Source organism: Siphateles boraxobius, unplaced genomic scaffold (assembly GCF_051911475.1).
Source record: "Siphateles boraxobius isolate OS27281-9 unplaced genomic scaffold, OSU_SipBor_1 6, whole genome shotgun sequence".
NCBI lineage: Eukaryota > Metazoa > Chordata > Actinopteri > Cypriniformes > Leuciscidae > Siphateles > Siphateles boraxobius.
The window spans coordinates 22,204,460-22,225,864 of record NW_027509186.1 but is presented as its reverse complement, the minus strand read 5'-3'; the positions used below and the strand labels follow the sequence as shown (position 1 = coordinate 22,225,864).

At 36.3% G+C, this 21,405-nt stretch overlaps 1 protein-coding gene across 16 annotated transcripts in view; it reads left to right on the top strand.

The window, feature by feature from the left end:
* Positions 1 to 21,405, top strand: part of rap1gap2a (RAP1 GTPase activating protein 2a) — an 81,415-nt gene that overhangs the window by 36,484 nt on the left and 23,526 nt on the right. For 4 of the 16 annotated variants that reach the window (XM_077208182.1, XM_077208181.1, XM_077208195.1 and 1 more), the window contains exons 1-3: positions 2,928 to 3,252; positions 14,584 to 14,668; positions 21,308 to 21,343. In XM_077208182.1, the coding sequence (XP_077064297.1) occupies positions 3,029 to 3,252; positions 14,584 to 14,668; positions 21,308 to 21,343 (345 nt within the window). In that variant the 5' untranslated portion in view covers positions 2,928 to 3,028. Of the gene's footprint in view, positions 1 to 2,927; positions 3,253 to 14,583; positions 14,669 to 16,579; positions 16,862 to 18,797; positions 18,972 to 21,307; positions 21,344 to 21,405 lie in introns of those variants that run through there. The other 12 variants (XM_077208185.1, XM_077208186.1, XM_077208183.1 and 9 more) reach the window with 8 other exon arrangements.

Sequence of the window (21,405 nt, the reverse complement as noted above, 5' to 3'; positions counted from 1 at the left end):
TGTTTTTCTCCCCCTACAGGGTCTTGTTTACTTCAGCGGAGCAGACAAGTTTTGTCTGGAAAAAAGTTTCTAAGCAACTAACATTGCTTAGCAAGCAGTCGAAATTTGTTAAATATAGCTATGAAACTAACCTGAGCAGTGTTATCTTACTTTGAGTTTTCTCACCTCAGCACTAACAGAAGCTTTTACTTCAGAAACAGTGAAGACTTCATGTCTGAGTTGTAGGAATTGATTTCGTGTTTGATCTTCGTGTTAGCATGCGTGTGTCTAGCCTTCACAGTTGTCGAGTTTTCATATGACCGACGCTCCGCAGGTTATGTGATGTAACTTGCCATCATTCGTTTGTCACTGGAGGTTTTTTTCAAGGCCATGCATCCCCTCATGAGTGGCCAAAGTGTGTTTTTGCACCTGAATGAAGAAGACCACTGGGATGTCATGTGAAGTGCAGTGAAATGTGTGAGGGATGTGTGTTGCTGTGAGCTACTACAGATGTTTGGAAGACACGAATTTGTGTAATATTTCCTATAAGGTATTTACACTATGTGTGTGTGTGTGATGTACTGAGGGACAGTGGGAGTAATGTTTGTGTGTGTAAGGAGATGAGGGAGTGGGAGAGGGGGATGTGTTTGCTCATGCATTTGTGTTTGTGTCTCTCTGAGGGGTTCAGTCTGGAGTTGCATAGATCTTTGTTGAAAGACTGCTCAGTTTGTGTCCATTCTGAATCTCTTGCTCTCCATCTCTCTTAACAGCTCAGCCGAGATGAAATGTTCACCTTCCCAACCAGATACTTCATATTCATTTCCCAGTACCTCTCCTCAGATACAAGATACCACATCTCTTCCAATGGTCACATGACTCGGTTTGCTTGTCAACCTTCCCCTTCCCCAGAGGAAGCTCAGGGTTGCCGTGGGGATGAGGATCCTGGTGGCAGATTTGGAGAATCTGAAGCAACGTTACTATGGCAGAGCCTGAGTCTGGGGAAGGGGCACATGGGCTTTTTGAAGCACTTGTTGTTGCAGCTTCCTGCTTGTTTTTGTCTGATTCTTAACTTATTCATATTTTGCACTTACGAGGGAGCACTACATATAACAAAGTAACAGATACTTCAATATCTTATAGACTTAGAGTAAACTTTTTACTGAGTTAGCAGCACATTTGAACTGAAACAGATCTGGTAAGGTTTGAAGCTCAGTTTTTTCAATATGTGTTAAGGAACCAGGTTCACGTCTAATTTTAACAACCCAGTTTACTTAAAGGGTTAGTTCATCCAAAAATTGGATGGCAAAGCTGAATTTGCAGCATCATTACTCCTGTCTTCGGTGTCACATGATCCTTCAGAATCGTTCTAATATGCTGATTTGCTGCTCAAGAAACATTTATTCTTATTAACTTGTCAATGTTGAAAACAGTTGTGCAGCTTAACATTCTTGTGGAAACTGATATACATTTTTTGTGGGTGAAGAAATTTTAGAAGAACAGCATTTATTTAAAATCTTTAGTAACATTGTCTTTACTGTACCTTTTGATCAATTTAATGCACGATTGCATAGAAGTATTTCTATGCATTCAGATGTAAATCTATGCATATAGATGTTTTAGAGGTGTAGCAATTCTATAAGGAAAGAATATGAATAGAAATATTTGTATTTGAGCAGTGTGCCACCAAGACAAGGAATGTCTTTTAAGAAAGTAAAAAGGAATGTCAATTTTGATTTTATGTCGACTTTAATCCTTATTGATTAAGGACCAGCTGGCCAATGTTTCCATTTTAGCTTTCATTTTAGTTGTCAGAGAACCATCTGTTTTTGCAGACATGGGTAGTTAATCTTTTGCAAACAGAACAAAAAACCTGGATGGGTTATTGCCATTATTAGACACAAGAGTACATCTGACTACAAGCTTTGAGGAGGAACCAGTGAGACTTGGGACGGATTGTGAATTTGTGCCATGACACACTGCATACTTTCAGTGTTGATGTTGGGTTTTAAAGACCAACCAGCATCAAAATTGATATAACATTTTTCCAAGATTCATTTTTCCCCATTTATATATATACTATATAACTATAACTCTCTCTCTATATATATTTATAATAATATATATTTATTTTTATTCTGTGTGGCATGAGCAAAAAAGGGTAGATTTCTAACCAGTACCTCTGGGGGTTTCTGCACCAGCTGAGCAACTGCCACTGAGATGAATGGAAATGCTAACGGATAGCCTTCTCCAGGTATTATAGACCTCCTTGGGGCAATTGCTCAGCAGGACCATGCATTAATCCGTCAATGAGCGAGATATGCATGGAAAGAGTCCGACCCAGCACACTAGGCAGAAAGCAGAAGAGGGAGTAACTTCCTGCAGTGGGAAAAGGCAAACAGAAAGAGAAGATGAAAGACAAACAGAGACAGCAAAGAAAAACGAAGAACAGGTCAGACAAGATGCAGGAGGGAGCATGCCGCAATACGCACCTTTAGCTGGACTATGGAACGCGCAAACTTGCAGATGCAAATATACTGAAACATAATGGAAATTCTTGTTTTGGCAGAGTCACAAATATTTACCACCTTATTGTTATTGACCGGAATGTTCTGAAAGCATTTTTGTGATGGTAAGAAATGCCATAGAACATAAGAAAAGGGGTCAAGGATGTTGTGATAGTGATAGAGTTTCTTTCAATAATAAACAAAAGGACACATTGAGATTCAGAAAGATGCAAGATGCAATTAAGTCTGTCCGTGTTTCGTAGATGCGTGAAGAGGGCAGAAGAGAACAGATTTTTTTTTTTAGAGTGCGGAAAGGTCTGGCAACAGAAAGGCAAGCGGTCCAGGAACACAGCAGAAGGAAATTGAGTGGAAAGAGAGAGAGGGATTGAGAGGGAGGGACTGGTGAGAAGGGGGCGGGGCCTGCGTTCTGCTCAGCCTATCAGATCCAGACTGGGGCAGGCAATGACAACTGGTGTAGGAGCGAGTGAGAGAAGGAAAGAGAGAGAGAAAGAGAGAGAGCATGAGAAGGAGAGAGGTAGACGGAGATGTACATTCTCAGTCCCTCAGCCAGAGGCAGAGAGCTTGGTCATACCAGAATAGCACAGGACGGTCCTGGTCCAAAGTGTGTTTCGGAGTGTGGGCCGGACAGCATGTCGGATCCTGAAGCCAGAGTGAACTCAAAAAAAGCCGGCATTCGGGCTGCTGTCATTCTGATCGGACTACTGCACAAGTCCAGACGGCAGAAGGAGAAAGAGAGAGAGAAGGAGCGGTGGGTGAACTTTATTTTTTCCCACCCACTAATTTGACCTGTGATTTCAGATCTGGCTCGGTTCTGGTGTTGTTATTGGCTGCAGTGCTTTAGTTGACCTGCGTTTATGGCCATGTAGGTCTTTATGTACACTTCATACATTTATTGTCGTCCCAGAGTGTGTTGTAATTGGGTCACTATATAGTAAAGGACCCTTTTTTGTGGCTCTTTTGTGGATGTTCTCGTTTGCAACTTCCCAGCTTCCCTCCTCAAAAGCCCCAAAGCAAAATTTAATTTCTTAGATATTGCTCATTCATAACTCAGGACACTTGACAGAGTTCTCAATTACGTGCCATTAAAGTATCTCAACTGTTTCTGATGGAGAAATGACATAACACATAAATGAGTCAATTGTTGATATACTGTACAGTCAATATACTGTACTGTATGACTATAGAATTACCATATTACATTTTTGGTCTTTCAAGAATATGATGATAAATGTTTGAGACCTTTAATCACAGACTTTGGAGTAAATTTGGTACAAATCTGAGCACAGTTTGAAGCTCCCTTGCTCTCTTATCAGATCTCATTGCCGTCTATGAGAAACAGTTAAGATATTAAGATCACGTGTAATTTTTCTTTCCTGTGTAACAGTTCATGTACAAAGAGTTCAAAAGCAAATACAGCTCTGTTAAACAAACAGAGAGTAAACAGCGAGAGAGAGGGGCAGATACGTTTTCACCAAACTCCCCTTGTCAGGGTCATCCAGGTCTGATCGTTTGTAGAAGTAAAATCTCAGAGGAAGAAACCACAAAACTATTTCTCAGCTATCATTTACTAAAGGCTTCTCCAGTGGCAGTCTGGTCAGTTGCTCTATATCCACTGGCAGGATTATCACTAACAGGGGCCCTAGTGTATACTTTGTCTAATCATTAATTAAAACCGATATGACCGCACGTACCAACACACATCCAAACACACTCTTTTACACAGGTGTCGTGACGCTCTGAACCATGCACACAATGCGATTTTGTGTTCGGAGGCGCTGCGTGCGCTGCCCCATTTGCATAGATCTCATCGATAAGTGGCATGGTTACTGACATCACTGCGAGACGGCCCAGCTGGAGTCGCCCTGTTTATTCCCTCTAGATCCGTTCTGTCCCGTTCTTCAGCACTCCGTGAGAAGAAAGTCTATATCTGACAGGCTTTACAGGTCCGCTGTGTTTGAATGAGTGATAAGCAGGGCATATTTGTCAACATTATAATGTGAATCACCTTGAAGGCTGGTTGTTTCAAGTTTGGTCTGTCAGGAAAGTTATTGCTCCCTCTTGTCTTAATCAAAGGGTTGAATGCTGTAGTAATTGCATTGTTTTATCTTAAAATGAAAGGTTTGGTACAAGGTTCAAGAGCGTAATTTAATGATGTTGACGAGTTAATGACGCTCTTTGAGTTGGTAACTCTTTAAAAAAGAGCCTTCTTTACCAGTGCTTTTGTCTTGATTTCCAGTAAAAATACCAAAAAATCCATAAAACAAAGGGGAAGTTATTAAATAAGTTTTTCATGAAAAATATTATCCATAGTTGAATTTAATTAAGACATATTTACAGAAAATATCTTGAATTTTTTTAATTAATTATAATCAATTCTGCACCTTAGCTGTATAATATAATATAATACATTTATAAAAAAACATTTTTTTTTACCCAATTAGAAGATTTTATTTTAAGCATATAAGAATATTTTTGTAGCATACATCTAAAAACAAATAAAATAAATAGTAATAGCTTCATACTATTTTCTAGTGGGTTAAATGATACTATATATTCTCTAAAAAAAAAAACAAGTCTTGATATCTAATGCAATTTTGCTCCTCAAGTATTTATTTCTTTTAAATAACTTCAGATTTTTTTTCTTTTACTGGAAAACAAGACAAAAATACTTTTTTATATTTATTTTTTTGTTGCTGCATTTTTGTTGTTGTTTGACTAGTTTGATGTTTTATTTTGGTTAATGATTCTCTATTTTACATGATGCTCCTCTTCCATTTATCTTGGCAAGTGCTGTAAGATGAGAGCAGCAGCGAAAGCATTTCTTCATAAGCTCATTAAGCACCAAAGCAAATGTTTTTCTGGTTTCCTGTTTCATTCACTGAAATCTAATTTTCTCCACCTTCATCACTCATTTCTCCCCTGATCCTGTCTCCTGCAGTTCACAAGAACTGCCTTTCCTCCTGACTCATTTTGTTTCCATCACACTTTATTTTCCTTCAGCTTTTTTCACTTTTCTCCTTTTCTCCGTGTGTAATTTTTTTCCCTCATGTACCTCCGCTGTGCCCTCCTCCCACCTTTACTTCCTCTTCGCTCAGTTGTTTTGCCCCCCCCCCCTCTCTCTCTGTTGTTGAGAAAGCGTTTTTGATTAGCAGCTGCATGAAATTAAACTAAACTAGGTCACCTTTTGCCCTCTGCCTCTCATATAAACATACACAGACTCAATGTCCTCTATGTCCGAGGATAAGATTCCCAGCAGAAGATTCCAGTTTACTTCCTCATTCGGTATCACAGATGAATCATTGTCTGCAACTGTAAGAGCGAGTCATCTTTGAGTACCTGGAAAAAAACATGCAGCTCATTCATCCAGAAGAGGCTGTAAAACAGTCCTCTGGCTGCCAGCAAAATCACTCAGTAAAATACACACAGTAAAAACTCAAAGTAAAGGGGTCAAATGGCAACAAAGCATATTGAGCAAGTGATGGATTATGTTCTAATGTTCCTTATCAGTCCTAAGGTAAACAATAAATGAGAGGGGATGGAATATTCCTTCTGAATGTCCCTGAACTTTTTGTTTGATTTATACTGCCATGCGAAAACAAAACACAGTAATTTAGTCAGAGTCAATAACAAATAAGCAAATCTAGTTCAACTTGAAAATACATTTGATTTTGTATCAACATTTCATTTTAATGACTCTAGCAGGTCATGTGTTGTATTAAGTAAAAAGTAATAAAAAAAAATATATGCACCTTGAATATATCCACATATTAATTATTATTAATTATTACAATTATCATGAATTATTATGAGTATTTGTGATTAATTCATAAATAAATATCATTATGCTTTTTGTACCACAATCTGAATATCCTTACCATGTCATAAAAAAAGTCAAATTAACTAATATTTTAAGAGACTTACTGACCTTGACACAGTTATTATGACGGTCTTCAGTCTTCCTTTCTGTGATGTAATTTCCTGTTTTTTCCACTTGCACATTCTGGATGTCTGCTCAATTATGCCAAACTCAATATGGTTTATTCTTTCATCCTTTTAATGAGGGTTTTTTTTCTTTTTCTCTGTATCACCGAGATATTTTATATATTTCAGACATTATACCTCCAGTTTCAATACAGAAATGTACATAAAAATATAAATACATGTTGACCAGATAATGTAAGTTATGTATTCAAGTCACTGTAAGAAATGCATTGCTTTTTATGTATATTTTTTTAAAACAAAAAAATAGAAAAGGACAAAAAATAAGCCTAATGTCAACCTCCTAATCGATTTGTGAACAAAATCAGATCTTTTAGAAAAAGGATCTGTTCTGTGACGGATTAGTTTAGATCAACTAAGCTCAGATTTAGAGAAGACGGAGTGTGAAAATAATATAAAATCAATCAAAATTCTATCAAAAGTCATTGAAGCCATTTTCCCCAGCTTCACTGTTGCCATAGTTTCAGAATTTATTCTTTTATAGGGAGATAGTATTGCTGCCACTCATTATCAAAATAAAAGTCTCTCTTCTGGTGTGTGTGTGTGTGTGTGTGTGTGTATATATATATATATATATATAGTGGTCCATTGAACTGTATCTGTATAAGTGGAATAGATGAGGTGACCATGTCTCTCTTAACAAGTGCTTCCGAAACTGTTTCACTGACAGGTTGTATAGAACCTATTTACAGAGAAGTTGAACCGAGGAGGGTATTTTTAGAAATCACTTTTCTTTTCCACTTTCTATCTCCCATTCTCGCTCTCTCAAAACCCTGTGGCGTCCTCTTTGTCTCCTGTTGATTTAGAGATATGGACAAAGGGTTAATGCATTTAAAATCCCCAGAGGAGCACAGGTTGCTTTAATAGAGGGAGTGATATCAAAAGCCCTGCTCAATGGCAGCATCTCACCAGCCCCCCTTAAGGGCCCTAAAGGCCCCTGTGCTGGTCTAATGGGACTCTTTTTGACTTTTTGAATGTGGAAAGCCTCCAAAAACGAACAACTGACCAATTTGTCTAAAGGCAAATAAACACAAGCTGCTCCCAGAGTCACGCTGGAGGCAAAAACATACACCAGACTGAATACTGTCAAACAGGTGAGGGAAGATATTGTTGATGTGAGAATGAATTTGATTTATTCAGACAGTTGGAAAGAGGGATTACATATCAACAGGTTTGTGTCTGTTCCCTTGCCAGTAGCCTACTTGTTTTCTAATTTAGCTTTTTTATAATCTGAATTGTAAAATCTGTGGAAACAAGAAGCACTTTTGCAATACTATAGTAATGGGGGGGTTCTTTCACTCAAAGAACATACAAAGAAACGGCACGCAACATTGAATTAAACATACATTGTTGAAGTAGAAAGACTGAAATACTATTTTTCTTTTAAATGAACAGCATTTTTTTAAATGTTCACTGAGGTCCACTTATAATGTTTTAAAGAATTTTACTTCAAAAAGCATCCTAATTTAGTAATAGGTAATTAATAGGTAATTTTCTACCCTGCTTTATGGGCACTCAAGACTGGAGGTAAACGCCAACTGCTATTGGGTAACAGTTTTGCGTATTAACATAAGTACTTGGAGTCACTACAGTTATAATTGACAAAGGATGATTTACGGTGTTTTGTGTAAATGGAATTATGAATGAATGTGCCATTGTTCGTCACACTGTTGTTCTTATAGGTCATAGTTCATCCTTTTTAACCGTATACTTTGTCATTTGCAGTGTTGTGTTTTAAATAAAATGAAATGTGCTGTAATGTCTCCCTGATGATAAAACATAAGATGTCTGTCACTGAAGCTTTTATTCAGGATTACAGTGAATGGCTAAGATAAAAACAACTAAATCACCATTCTCTATGTGCTTTTTTTCATATCCGACAATAATCCAATGCATTAACCCCATAAATGTCGAAGTAAAGGGAAGATCAGAATTTCACAATTATTCAGTTTGACTGCGGCGCTACAGTATAAATACAAAGTAAATATCAAGCGATCTGCATCAGAGAAAGCAATAGTGACACATGGTAAAACACTCACACTTGTGTGTTGCAACATTACTGTCGGATCCAATGTTGGCACTGCAGTTGCGACGTGTGAATCAGTGGGCGGGGCTAAAGAGTCAATGATGTAGAAGTAGGCGTTAATCCTCTGTAGAAGCGGTCTTTCGTCGCACTATGACGAAATTCTGAGCTTGGTTTTAAATAAAAGCTGTTTTTGGACTAATGAGGAAGTTTGGGTTCTGAAACATACAGGACATTTTTATAGTTCCATGACCTCTTATCAAAAGATCAAGGAAAATTAGTTTTCTCAATTTTTGACCCCATTTAAACATAGCCTACTCAAATTTTCTGTTCTATTTACAGCTTTGATATAATTTTTTATGGAATGGAATGCAACCAGCACAGTACTGTTTTTATGAACTAGAATGTTTTTATGAACAACTTCAAAATGACAATCTACAAGAGAGTTTGATTTTGATCCATTGTTTGTTTGATCCTCAGAACAACTTCTTTTACTAAAGCTGAAAAACTGTTTTATTGATCCATTATTCTGTGGAAAAGGAATGAAATAATGTGTAAATGTATACAATTTTCTCCTGAGCTCTTTATTGTTACTCTCATCCTGCTGAGAGTTATTAGCCATATAGGATGTCAACCTCTGAGCAGTTGCCATAGTAGCGAGGCTAGTCTTGCTAACGTGTAATGGTGACTGAATTGCTTTATTAAGTGAGTTATTGATTGTCTACAGGTGGTGGGCAAAATCTCAGTAGAGTAAAATGGGGAACAGGTGCAAAGAGTCAAGGGCCAGCCAGCTTCCTATTAAAAAAAGGTTCATAATTTAGTCTGCTGTTTGTATTGCATCATTAACTGATCCCAACAAGGTTGGCAACTGCTAGTTTTTGGAGTTGTAGGAACTAGTCAGTGAACTTGAATGACCTTTTGGGGCTCTTTTTATGATGTTATGTTTGAATGTTCATTTTCGTGTAGTCTGTTAAGAAGGAATAAGATTGAGTTTGATCAAATAAAAGTTGTAACACTTTGTCATCATGGCACAATGCCATATTCCTCTAGTACTTTAATACTTTGTTTACAAAAGTTAAACAAGAAAAAAATCAAAGAAAAAAGACTGAATGCCTTAATTGAGCCCTATTGATCGACTTTCTTATTCTTGTTAACACAGCAGGGTCTAAAAGCACAGAGGGTTTTAACAGCACTCAGTATCGATTGTTCCTTTTATGTGTTAAAACGGTCTGTTTCAGCAGCAATTATTTCTTAATTAAATTTTCATACGGAGTTTGTCACAATTACATTTGTATTACAAGGCATTTTCATTTGTTTGTGTGTCAGTGTGTGCGAGACTGAATATGTGGTACACCATGTTTGGGACACTGGCTGCAGTCCACATTTAACACTTTCTATAAATAGCCTCAACATATCAACGTACAACAGGAAGCCGCACTCTGACCACTCTGAGAGTTATCTAAGGAAAAACATTTAAACAAGACTGGTATTGCTTCCCATAATCCCTTGCTGGGAAATGAATGATAAAAGAGTACCTCAGCATGTGAACTGTCAGTTCCGTTGACGAGCAGAGCTTTGACACTGTCATAGTAGCCTAATTGCATAATCGTATAGCGTTTAGGCCGCGGACTGTATCTGTAAAAGAATGAACCTGACGCGATCATATTAAATTAGTTTATGAGAGCAGAACAAATACACAGTGCCTTTGGTAGGTAACAATTAAATTGCTTCTGCTAGTCATTGTTTTTTTTATGTTTGTTTTTTTAATTTGCTGAATTACACATTGTCCATAACTACAGTGATTTGCCATTTGCAATCATCAAAGGGGGGACTGATCAAGTTCATTTTCGGTTTTCATAAGTTTATCAAGGTCAAAAATAACATTTATAATTAGGATTTAATTGTCAGCCCTCAGGCAATATCTCCTTTCCTCTAGTCTGGTCTTCTCTCTTGTCCTATCTAATTTGTACGTGATAATGTATAGTCACAGTATGTGAGAATCACACAAAAAAAAAAAACTTAACACGGGTATACGAACATTCCTGATAAACGATTGAGTAAATGGACAAATTAGTCTAGTCTAGTCTAGTCTAGTCTATTATGTACTGTAATGTTCACCAAAGGCTTGTGATTGTTACAATTTAAAATAAATGTTCTTATTTTAATATATAATTAATTCCTGTAATGGCAAAGCTACATTTGTAGCATAATTACTCCTGTCTTCAGTGTCACATGTTCCTTCACATGCTGATTTGATGGTCAAGAAACATTTGTTATTATTATCAATTTTGAAAACAGACCATTGTGCAGCTTAAAATTTTTGTAGAAAACGTTATTTTTTTAAAAAGGATTCTTTGATGAACAGAAAGCTTAAAAGAACAGCATTTATTTGAAATATAAATCTCCTTTCAGCTATATTTACTCAGCATGTATGTTATCTTTGTTTCTCTGGAGTGTAATCAAAGCATGAGGCATGTTGCCGGAACATTAGATAATCATAATCACTGGGCAGATGTGATTAGTATTGAATCAGGCCTAATTAAAGAGGCAGATATACAGCCTTGTGATGAAACTGTGGACTGGAAATGAGGGGAGACAGCATGTGCAGGACAACTAGAGATCACAACTTCCCGGTTCTCCCTATGAGCTGATAAGATTCTAATAAAGCCATTAATAAAGTAAAGAATTACTGTGATTGTTAATTGGGTTTCAAGGCTGCTATAAGGCTTTATTCATAAGTCAGCATCATAAACGCACAATTGTGTTGGATTTCCCCCCACAAATTGCTAGTAAATTTCACAAATCATTACACTGTAAGAAGTGATCAGTTGACTTAAAAAAGTAAGGAAACCCATAGCCTTAAGTAAATAAACTTTATGCGTAATTGAAAAAACTTGAGTTATGTTCACATAACTTAAAATTATTAAGTAAATAAATGTATGTGTTGTTCACACAACTTAATTTATTCAATTACACATGAAGCTTTTTCACTTAATTTTAAGGCAACTGGTTTCCTCACTTTTTTATTTTAAGTCAACTGATCACTTTCAGTTACACATTGAATTAAACATAACATTTTGAAGTAGAAAGACTAAAATTGTATTTTTATGTCTAGTTTGAGTGTATTGTTTTGTAATTTCACAGCAATTTCGCTACACTGTAAAAAAAATGACTTTTTCAGAATTGTAATTAAAACATTAAACAGATTATTGGAATTTATTGTGAATTTTTGAATGCAATTTCAGTGTGCTGAAAGTATAACTGGGGACGTCCCAAACCACCTCAAACATTCTGGTTAGGTGTTTGTTCTTATATTCAGCGAATTAACCGCACATACAGCCTCTATATACAAACATTTAAGTTTGTAACATGTTTAATCTCTTTTTGTTTTGGTAAACTGAATGTTTAAGATCATTAACGACTGAAAATCTCGCACTGATGAGTAACGATCGAACACTGGGCATTTAGTGGTGTTTGTGGTGCTGTGTTTGTGATCCTGTCCACTCATGCAAAGTGAGAGTGATGTAGGTCTAGTCAGTGACACCGTTACATCAGCAATGAGTGTCATTAGACAGTCAAAATGCTGATCAAAAATACATTGCCCTACACCGGTTTCAGACTGCATGTAAAAGCAGCGCATATGTATTTCTGATTGTAACATGTTACAACATTTTGTGTGTGTGTGAACTTTTTTTGTGTGAGAATTTCCTGTTATATGATCCCATTGCTTAAAAAAAAAAGAACTCAACATGCTTGTCTTTTATGGTTTTAGTATTTGGTTTCTAAATGTGTCTTGAATGTCTATGGTTTCTCAGTTCACCACACCAAACACATAGTGTGGTCAGTCGGTACAAACCATGTTTAAGCTTTTTGCAAGAAAACTTGTATGATACGCAGACCAATTTGAGGGAACTGTGTCAAAATACAGTAGACTGAGATTGGTCCCACAAACTTTGACGTCAGCCTCTGCTGTTGTCCATCTGTTTGTCCTCTTGACTTTAGATCCATAGCAGCTGCTGGCATTGTTCTGGTGACCCAGCTGGGAAAAAGGTGCAGTGCAGTATAGACATGAATTTGGAGCACAACTGGTCATTTTTAACAAGAGTCCTGGTGTTCTGGAGCATGTCCCTTCAAGCAGCTGCAGTCATGGGTAGACTCAGTTTCCCGTTAACAATGGAAAGGCTGGCATCCAGACGAACACTCACATGTGGCTTTTGAGCCTAACTAAATGGTTTCTGTGTGCTGGATGTACAGAAAGGGAAAAAGGGAATATACGCATCAACAAAGTACATTAACGTGTCCCTCCACTTTCTTTTACCTTCTAGGCAACAAAACAGCAGTTCTTTTTCCTGATCAATGTCAAAAATTTGGTTATTTGATTTTTTATAGTGCTGAATCTTATACATTTCGTCTTCATTTTACATCATAACTCTTTTTTTGTTTTTTATTTTTCTAAATCCTACAACTTTTTTGTTGGACTAAATCTAGTTCCACAGCCAAAATCTCTGCAAATGCATATAACCTTTGTGGTTATTGTGGTATTATGATATAAATACTAAATATTATTAATAAATTGTGTTTATGTTATTGGTTCCATCCTCTCCATTGAAACTTTCACAGCCTCATAGATGTATTAATGTGGCATTTCCCAGCTCTTTTACAGCTCTTCATGTGGTCAATGTTTTTGGAGTTTAATGACCCTCAGAGGTGTAATGTAAGGGAAGATTTTAATGGACCATCACTTGAGACTGTCTGCAAGGAGCTGCATTTCTAGACCAGAGTTTGTCTGCCTGACTAATTTGAACCTCTGATTCCAAGTAGACCCTCTGTCATTTGTCTTTGGCTGAAAGAACTGCTTTTAAAATGCGATCATGTTCCTGCTTGGAGACTTACGCCTTTCCTTACGCCTTGTCCCCCCTCCTTATCCCTCTTCTTTTTTGACCTACAGCAGTTTGTCTGCAGGGCTGGCTGCTCTTAGTTGTTCTTGTTATGTCTCTGTGCAGATACCAAGGCAAACAGAAGAATTGATGTTATTGTGTTTTTCTATCCGGCAGTCTTTCACCTTAGTCTCTGGAGGCAAAAACCATGTTCTTTTCAGTAAACTCTTTTAAAGGGTACTGCACTGACCGTGTGTGTGTGTGTGTGTGTGTGTGTGTGTGTGTGTGTGTGTGTGTGTGTGTGTGTGTGTGTGTGTGTGTGTGTGTGTGTGTGTGTGTGTGTGTGTGTGTGTGTGTGTGTGTGTGTGTGTGTGTGTGTGTGTGTGTGTGTGTGTGTGTGTGTGTGTGTGTGTCTACTGTACGTCTGAGGGCCAGTCTTTTGTTTTAGTGCAAAAACTACTAAATCTTGGTCTTAAGCTAAAGTGTGTTGATCTGCCCGGCTAACTGTGTGTGGGGATCAGAACTGCCTGTAGTGATAAAAGCAGAGGACACTAAACCCTAAAATCATCATTTTGAGATATGTTTAATAATTATTATTAAATAATTTGTGAAAATGTAAATGGGTCAGTGGCGCTATTTTTTTCTCCAATTGGTTAATCTATTCATTTGAACATCCATTTATAGTAATAATAGTAATTAAATTATTTCTTTATTATTAATTGTAATAATAATATTGTTGTTTTCATCTGGGCTTTGTTTTTCATGTTTATTAAGCAATCTCAACATGAAGTTTTATTTATACATTTATGGGAAAAAATATTTTAACACTGCATTAATATTTCAAATAAATATTTTGCCTGCAAAATTACAGCTAAGTGGTACAACCGACATAAAGAAAAATGGTATGAATGTTATTCAAAAACATGGATGTAAAGGGTGCATTTCTAAGGACTTTGCACATGTGTTTTAAACTATATTTTTTCTTCGTTTTTTCAATCCTTCTTTAAAAAAATCCTGTTTTATACTGGTTTCCACTCATGCAAAACTAAATATCCTCTGCATGTGTTTGAGGGCCAGTCTTCTGTGCAAAACTGCTGCATTTTAGATTAGTCTTCTTCATAGTGTGGTGCTGACTGTTTTCCAGTTTAACTGTGTGTGTGTGTGCGTGTGTGTTTTACAGGAAACAAGAGCTGCTGACCATCTCCAGTGTGCCTCTGGGAGAATGTCCACCATCACCTCCCCGCACTGCACCACCCACCATGAAGGTGAGTGCTGTGGTCCCACATTCACACACAACACAAGCGTCGCTCTGTTAGCTGCTGTTAGCTGAAATCTGGTGCATTCATCTCTCAGTCACACCTTTTTTACTAAATTAACCTCTATTAGCATGATTGCACGAGAAAGTGAGAATGCCCTTTGTAGCATGCTATATAAAAATGACCCTCGTTTCTCTACAGAAATGTCAACATGCTCTTACATAATGTCTCTAACCGACATAGACATGCACATTAACCTGCGGTGCTGTCTGTGAAGGTACATGCGGTGTGTTTGAGGTAAAGCTTTTCATTCAAGGTTACCTCTAAATGTAATTCTAATTCATTTGGACTGAGAAATCCATTTTCTTCAGAGCATTAAGGTCCCATTGAGATCGCACAGTATCGCTATCTCTTTTATACGTGCAACAGCCTCAAGAGGTTCTGGAAAGATTTTCTGTCTTGTTTAAAAGTGGTACAGAGTTCAGAGATGGATTGTGTGGCGTGAGCGGAGCACAGTCGGTGTCACCTTGAAATGAGACGCAATTGCTGAAAAATCAGAAGAGGAGGGAGAGAGGTGGGTGTTTATGCGGGAAGACGGGACGAAAGGCTGAGGTGTGAGATTAAGATGAGAAGACATGAAGTCGAACTCAGAGGTCATGATCCTGTTAGCCAGTGCTTTAATTATGTAGATCATTTCTCATACGGACTGCACACTGAACTAGTTGAACATTATACTTTAAATTTATTAAGGTCTCCAACAGGTGTTTCATTATCACCTGCTATTCTTTTTTAAATATTGCTTTTTTATTTTCTTTTTTTAAAAGAACTTCAATTTATTTGCCTGTCTTGTGAGCATCTTGTAAATTCTGTCATCATTTATTTAAATGGTTTAGCCTATACTATGACAGTCAATGGGGTCCAATGTTATTTTGACACCACTGATTTTCATTGTATGGACAAAAACTGTTGAAATCAAACGTTCTTCAATCTTCTTTCATGTTCCACAGAAGAAAACAAGTCATGAAAATATGAAATGACATGAAGGTACTGGTTAAAAGTTTGGGGTCAGTAATTTTTTTAAAACATTTTTTAAAGAAAATAAGGCTTTTATTCTGTAATGATGCATAAAATTAATCAAAAGTGTTAGTAAAGACATTTATAATGTTACACATGTTATACATTTATATTCATCAAAAAATACTGAAAGAAATGTCTTTGTTTTTACACACACATGATGGATCATGTGACTGGAGTAATGATGCTTTTGCCATCACATGAATAACTTGCATTGTAAAATATATGAATAATAATATAATACAATATATAAAACAGTTCTTATAATTTAAAATAATATTTCACAATATTACTATTTTACTGTACTTTTGATTAAATAAATGCAGCCTTGGTGAGCATAAAGGACTTCAAAATTATTAAAAAATCTTACCGACCCTTCCCGAAATCTAGCTTTACAGTAGTTTGTACTGCACTAATCCTAAAGTATATTTGTCATATAAAACTCACATAGCCAGTTTTTTCCCCGTTCTAACCTTGTCCTTAGACTACTGAGTCACTTTACACATTACAGGGAAATGTTTGCAGAACACACATTAACACAACACAATGTATTGTACCTCTTTTTAGGTTTAGCTATCCTTGTAGGGACATTTGGTCCACACAATGTAGCCAAAACCACCACACACACACACACACATACACACACACGCGCTAAAAACACTCCTACAATGTGCAAATACTCCATCAACACCTGTGTTTGGGTGTAAACACAATGCAGTTAGTAAGGACATATTAATCTGTATGTGTACGTGTCTTTTTATGATCTATAATTATGTTTTGTTCACACAGTTAGTGGCCACTCCCAATGTAAACCCAGAGCCTAAAGAAGAAAAGAGGAAAGGGAGGACAGCGAGTGTGTGGATATGATAAGCTCACTTGAAGTGTGGCTTAGCTGTTGGTCATATTCAAAGCAGAACTACAAAAGAACAAAAGACGTAGAGAGACTGAGAGAACTTAACTCATAAGTACAGACACACTGGTAGGACCAGTTTTAGGGTGCGGACTTGGCCATCCTCTTCCTGTTTTGTGCTACTGAAAGTGTTTGCAAAGAGGAACACAGCTAATCTAAGGAGAGAGGTAGGATCGCCTGTATAACACACTGTGACAGTGGGAAACAGAATGTGAGAGGTATTAGACTGGATGTGTGTTTATTATTGATGAAGCTTTATTCATTCATTCTAGTGCGTCTTTGTGAAGATCTTTGTGTAATATCTGTTTATTAGCCAGTACTGGACAAGTGTGTCAGATGCACATATTACCTCACTGTCTCTATTTGTCCGTCTGTTTATACCTTTAACTACTTGGTCAAAATATATCTTGGCATATTCAAGTACATTTTTGCAATAAGGTTCAATATGTTAACATTTGCTAATGCATTTGACTTAATTATCATTTTTTTGCATTTATTAATCTAAGGCATGCTAAAATAATATTCCGGGATTAAGTTAAGATCACTTGACAGCATTTGTTGCGCTATATTGATTACCTCAAAAAATAGATCTGGCTTGTCCTGCAAAAATCTAGGTTGCAGTTAGGCACTTACAATAAAAATGAATGGGGGCAATAAATGGAGGATTTATCTAATGTTAACTCATAGAACCTGGAATGTAACATGTTAATATCAGTGGTGTGCAGTAATACAAGGAAGCAAAGTTTTTTAAATTTAAATTTTTATTTAAATAAATCAAATGTAAATTCATGTCCCAGTTACACTTAATGTTGTCACATTTTACTGGTTAAACATTACATTTAAAAAAAATAAAGAAAGCAAATACAATTCTGTATTGTATTTTTACATTAACTATGTAATTAATGTTCTATTTATTAAAACCAAGTATAAAGCACATCAACATTTCTTAAGCATTTTACATTTATTCCAAAATAATAACTAAAGACAGTAACAATATAAAAAATATAATATCACTGAAACGAAGATTTATCTTTAATTTCATCAAGCTATAATTGCTCACTAAAACCATGTCATCATGTTTTCAGGCCATTTCATGTTTGATTTTGACGTGACTTAAAGCTGTGATATCTAAAGTGGGGGAGTTGTTTACTTTTTCATTAGTAACTCCCATTAACTCCATCATTTTGTTCATTCAGACTGATTCGCAAACACGGAACATGTATGAAAAGGTGGGATTTATAGCTCAAACGAATCGTATCCCATCATAGCGCGACGGAGACATCCATCCTCCTCTCACGTGACTTTATCCCATTCATTTTTAAATACCCCCCCCCCCCCCCCCACACACACACACACACACATCTCATTGTGTAATGTTAACTCATACAACCTGAAATGTTAAAAAATGTATTAATACATGTAGAAACTTTAATTTAGATAAAAGTATGCATTACCTCACGTAAAGTGTTACCAAACCCTTTGAGTCATAAAACAGGTTTAAATGTGTTTTCATCAACTATCAAGAACTTTTAATGTCTGCTCGAGAATACATTTGTCCCTCAGTTCATTGTATTTTGGGTGAAGCTTCAAAGATCCTGTTAACCTTGCCTGAGACAACAGTGAAACTAGCAGGTTGTCATGGCAGATACGCTTTGTCTCTTTTGTCTCTACGCTTTGTCTCTTTGTCTCTTTTGTCTCTTTATACTCTTACCATGACACCACAGGCATAATTTAAGACTATGTGAATTTTTTTATCATGCAGCTCTGATGTGTTTATATTTGATTTGATGTACTCGTCATCTGTTGGTGGGGTAGTGTCTGAGCAAAATATTCTTCCAAAACATATACCTCTATACAAGCTGAATGAATAATAAATTGTAAGTGTGTTCACTGTTCAGCATTATGATGATAATTTTCTTGATTTTAAGCGGGATATATCAAAATTGAGCGTGTGGCTACGGCAGGCATTGATCATGATACTAATAGGGGAAGATGGTGTCTGTGTCCTCCCCAGCTCTACAGCGCCCCACAGGTTTCCAATGTAATACAGCAGCACACTCTAATTTAGAGCCATTTGGGTAGATTTCAAACTGCCCCGCTTTTCGCGTTACCTTGCGTAAATCTCGCTCCAAATCAAGACGATATGAATCCGCTTCAGTGTACATTAGTCTGCTTCAGGTCAGTAAGATAGCACACGTACATCTCATCATCCATCATGGCTTGTCTTCGCGAACGAAGATTTAGGAAGGACATCCACGTCTTCTACTGGCACGCTGGTGGATGATGAGGCCTATGCGGGACAGGCAGGTCCTGCCACAACGACTGCAGGTAAAGGTCTGGTCCAGGTCTGGTCCATTCTCCTTATGTCCTCCATACTGGGCCTGCGGGCAAGATTGTTAAAGACGGTCTGTCAAAGATCACTTCATCTGGAAAGCATCTGCTGTTTATTTACATCTGATTGTCATCTTTAATATGTCAGTTTTACATACATTCTAAATCATAGACGTCTTAAAGACATTTTCTAAACGTCTATTTGACATCCGACAGGAAACATATCGCAGATGAGCAAACACTCTAAAATATACGTCTTCCAGATGTAAACACGCACATCAAATAGGCGTGTCTGTGATGTACGTGTGCTATCAACTATAGTAGGAATGTCTGTTCTTCCTAATTAATGAAAGTGTGAATCCTTTAGTCTAAACGTGCTCTTGTGAATAGCCTTTATATAGTTCTGTTTTTTATTTATTTTATGTGACATTACATGACTTTCTTTTCCTTATTGGAATTCCTCCTCAACTTAATATTCTAAAAAAACATTCTGAGGCAATAAATACTATATTAAGTAAATGCTAGCTTTCTATGTGTGCCCCAATCAACATTTGAGCTCCACCCTCAGGCAGAATAACACAAGGATATTAGATTATAAAGCTTACAAAACATTTAACACCAACTTGCGCTAAGACCTAGAATCTGCCCTACCTAAATGTAATGTCAGGAGCTGCTACTGCATTGGACTGCTGACTTATGTGAATTTCTCACTCAAAAATCTCAATATTCAATATATAATCAAAAAGATCAACAGTCCATTGCATTACGAAACATTCAAAACCTTTCCAAAAATCTACACATCTTTCACTGGTTTCCTTCTTTGGCCTTGCGTTCTGCCTTAGAATTAAGGAGATGCCCTTTGTTGACTTTGTGAAGCCGAGTTGCAGGTTAAACATTAACCGATCTACATTTGCTCTGTCCCACCCACCTACATCTGTTACTCTGTCTGATCAAACGAATATCCTTAAACCAAAGGGATTTCCTTTGAACAAAAATTTGAGTTTTTGGGGGGGGTTGGTCTGCCTCTTAACTAGGGGTGCTCTGTTGAGACTCTGGGTTCAGTTGAAGTATTGTGCAAGTTTATCAAGAATATTTGAGGTTGTTTTCTTATAAGCCCTTCATGTCTAGATCTGGTGTATTTCTAATATTTAAGCCCTAATGGTTGCACAGCCCATTTATTAAATGAGGCTGTAAAGGTTCAGTAAGTTTGATTTAGATTGAAAATTGTATTATGGTTTAAGTCTTTATGGAGAAAGAGTTATTCAACGTGCATTAAACATATCTCAACCCATATCACATTCCAGTGTTTATGATATAGCACTACAAATGTGCAGTGGGTTCCAGCTGTGTGAGTTGGGTGTGTAAGATTGAGAGCCCAGAATACATGGGAACTTTTTTTTTATGATTTAAAAACCATCCTAGGATGCACTTCATGTTGATTGAGAGAATGTCCAAATTGAGCAGAGCTGTCCAGAAATTATTTCGTGACCATTACTTGTTACTTTTAAAATGTAAAATGTTTTTGTGTTATTTATTTAATTATTTTATTTGTAAAAGGGAACAAATAATGTTTGTTTATTGAGTATTTTAAAGGTATTTAGTTATTTTTTTAGTATTTTTTACTAAAATAAATTTTTTCATAGTATTTTTTTTATTTTTATTAGGGATGCAGAATAAATCAGTTCCATATTATAGGTTTATTTTATTATATCTTATATTTAATTGAGAATGCTAAATGTACCTATTTTTTTACATGTAGATTGTCTTTGCCATCATTTAATGATGACTTAACTTTAATCTTTAAAAGCACTAATACTTTTTAATACTGTTAAATGTATTATTTAAAATCTCAAAATATCCACATTTTCATATTGTAAATGTACAATGTGTTGATGCTCGCATTCATCTGTAGTATCTGAAATGATTGATAGTGTTTTTTAGTGTTTTATTGATTGTTTAATTTAGAAAAAAATTATCTAGAAATTTAATATCTGACATTTATCTTTTATACCATAAAATTTCATAACATGAAAATAATTATCGGAATTTTATTGGAGAGAATTTTAATAATGGTCATCCCAAGTTTTATTGTCTTTACTGCTAAAAGGGAAAAAGTAATAATAAAAAATAAGTGGTGTCAAAATTAACCTGTTCTTAGGAATATTTCTTTCTTGATTCTACAATTTCCTTCCAGATAAAAAAACTCAAAAGGAAAAAAATAAAAAAATAAATAAAAATAACAAATGGGTTTGATGTAAATATCACCACAAAACTATGTAAATTTAGACATTCAAATCCTGACTTATCTCAATTTATATTTCTTTCTTTCCCAGTCGGCGGAGTTCTTCGACATGCTGGAAAGGATGCAGGTAAGACTCCTCCCATTATTCAGATGATCTTATAAGTGCATGTCGCTCTTTAAGATTCCTAT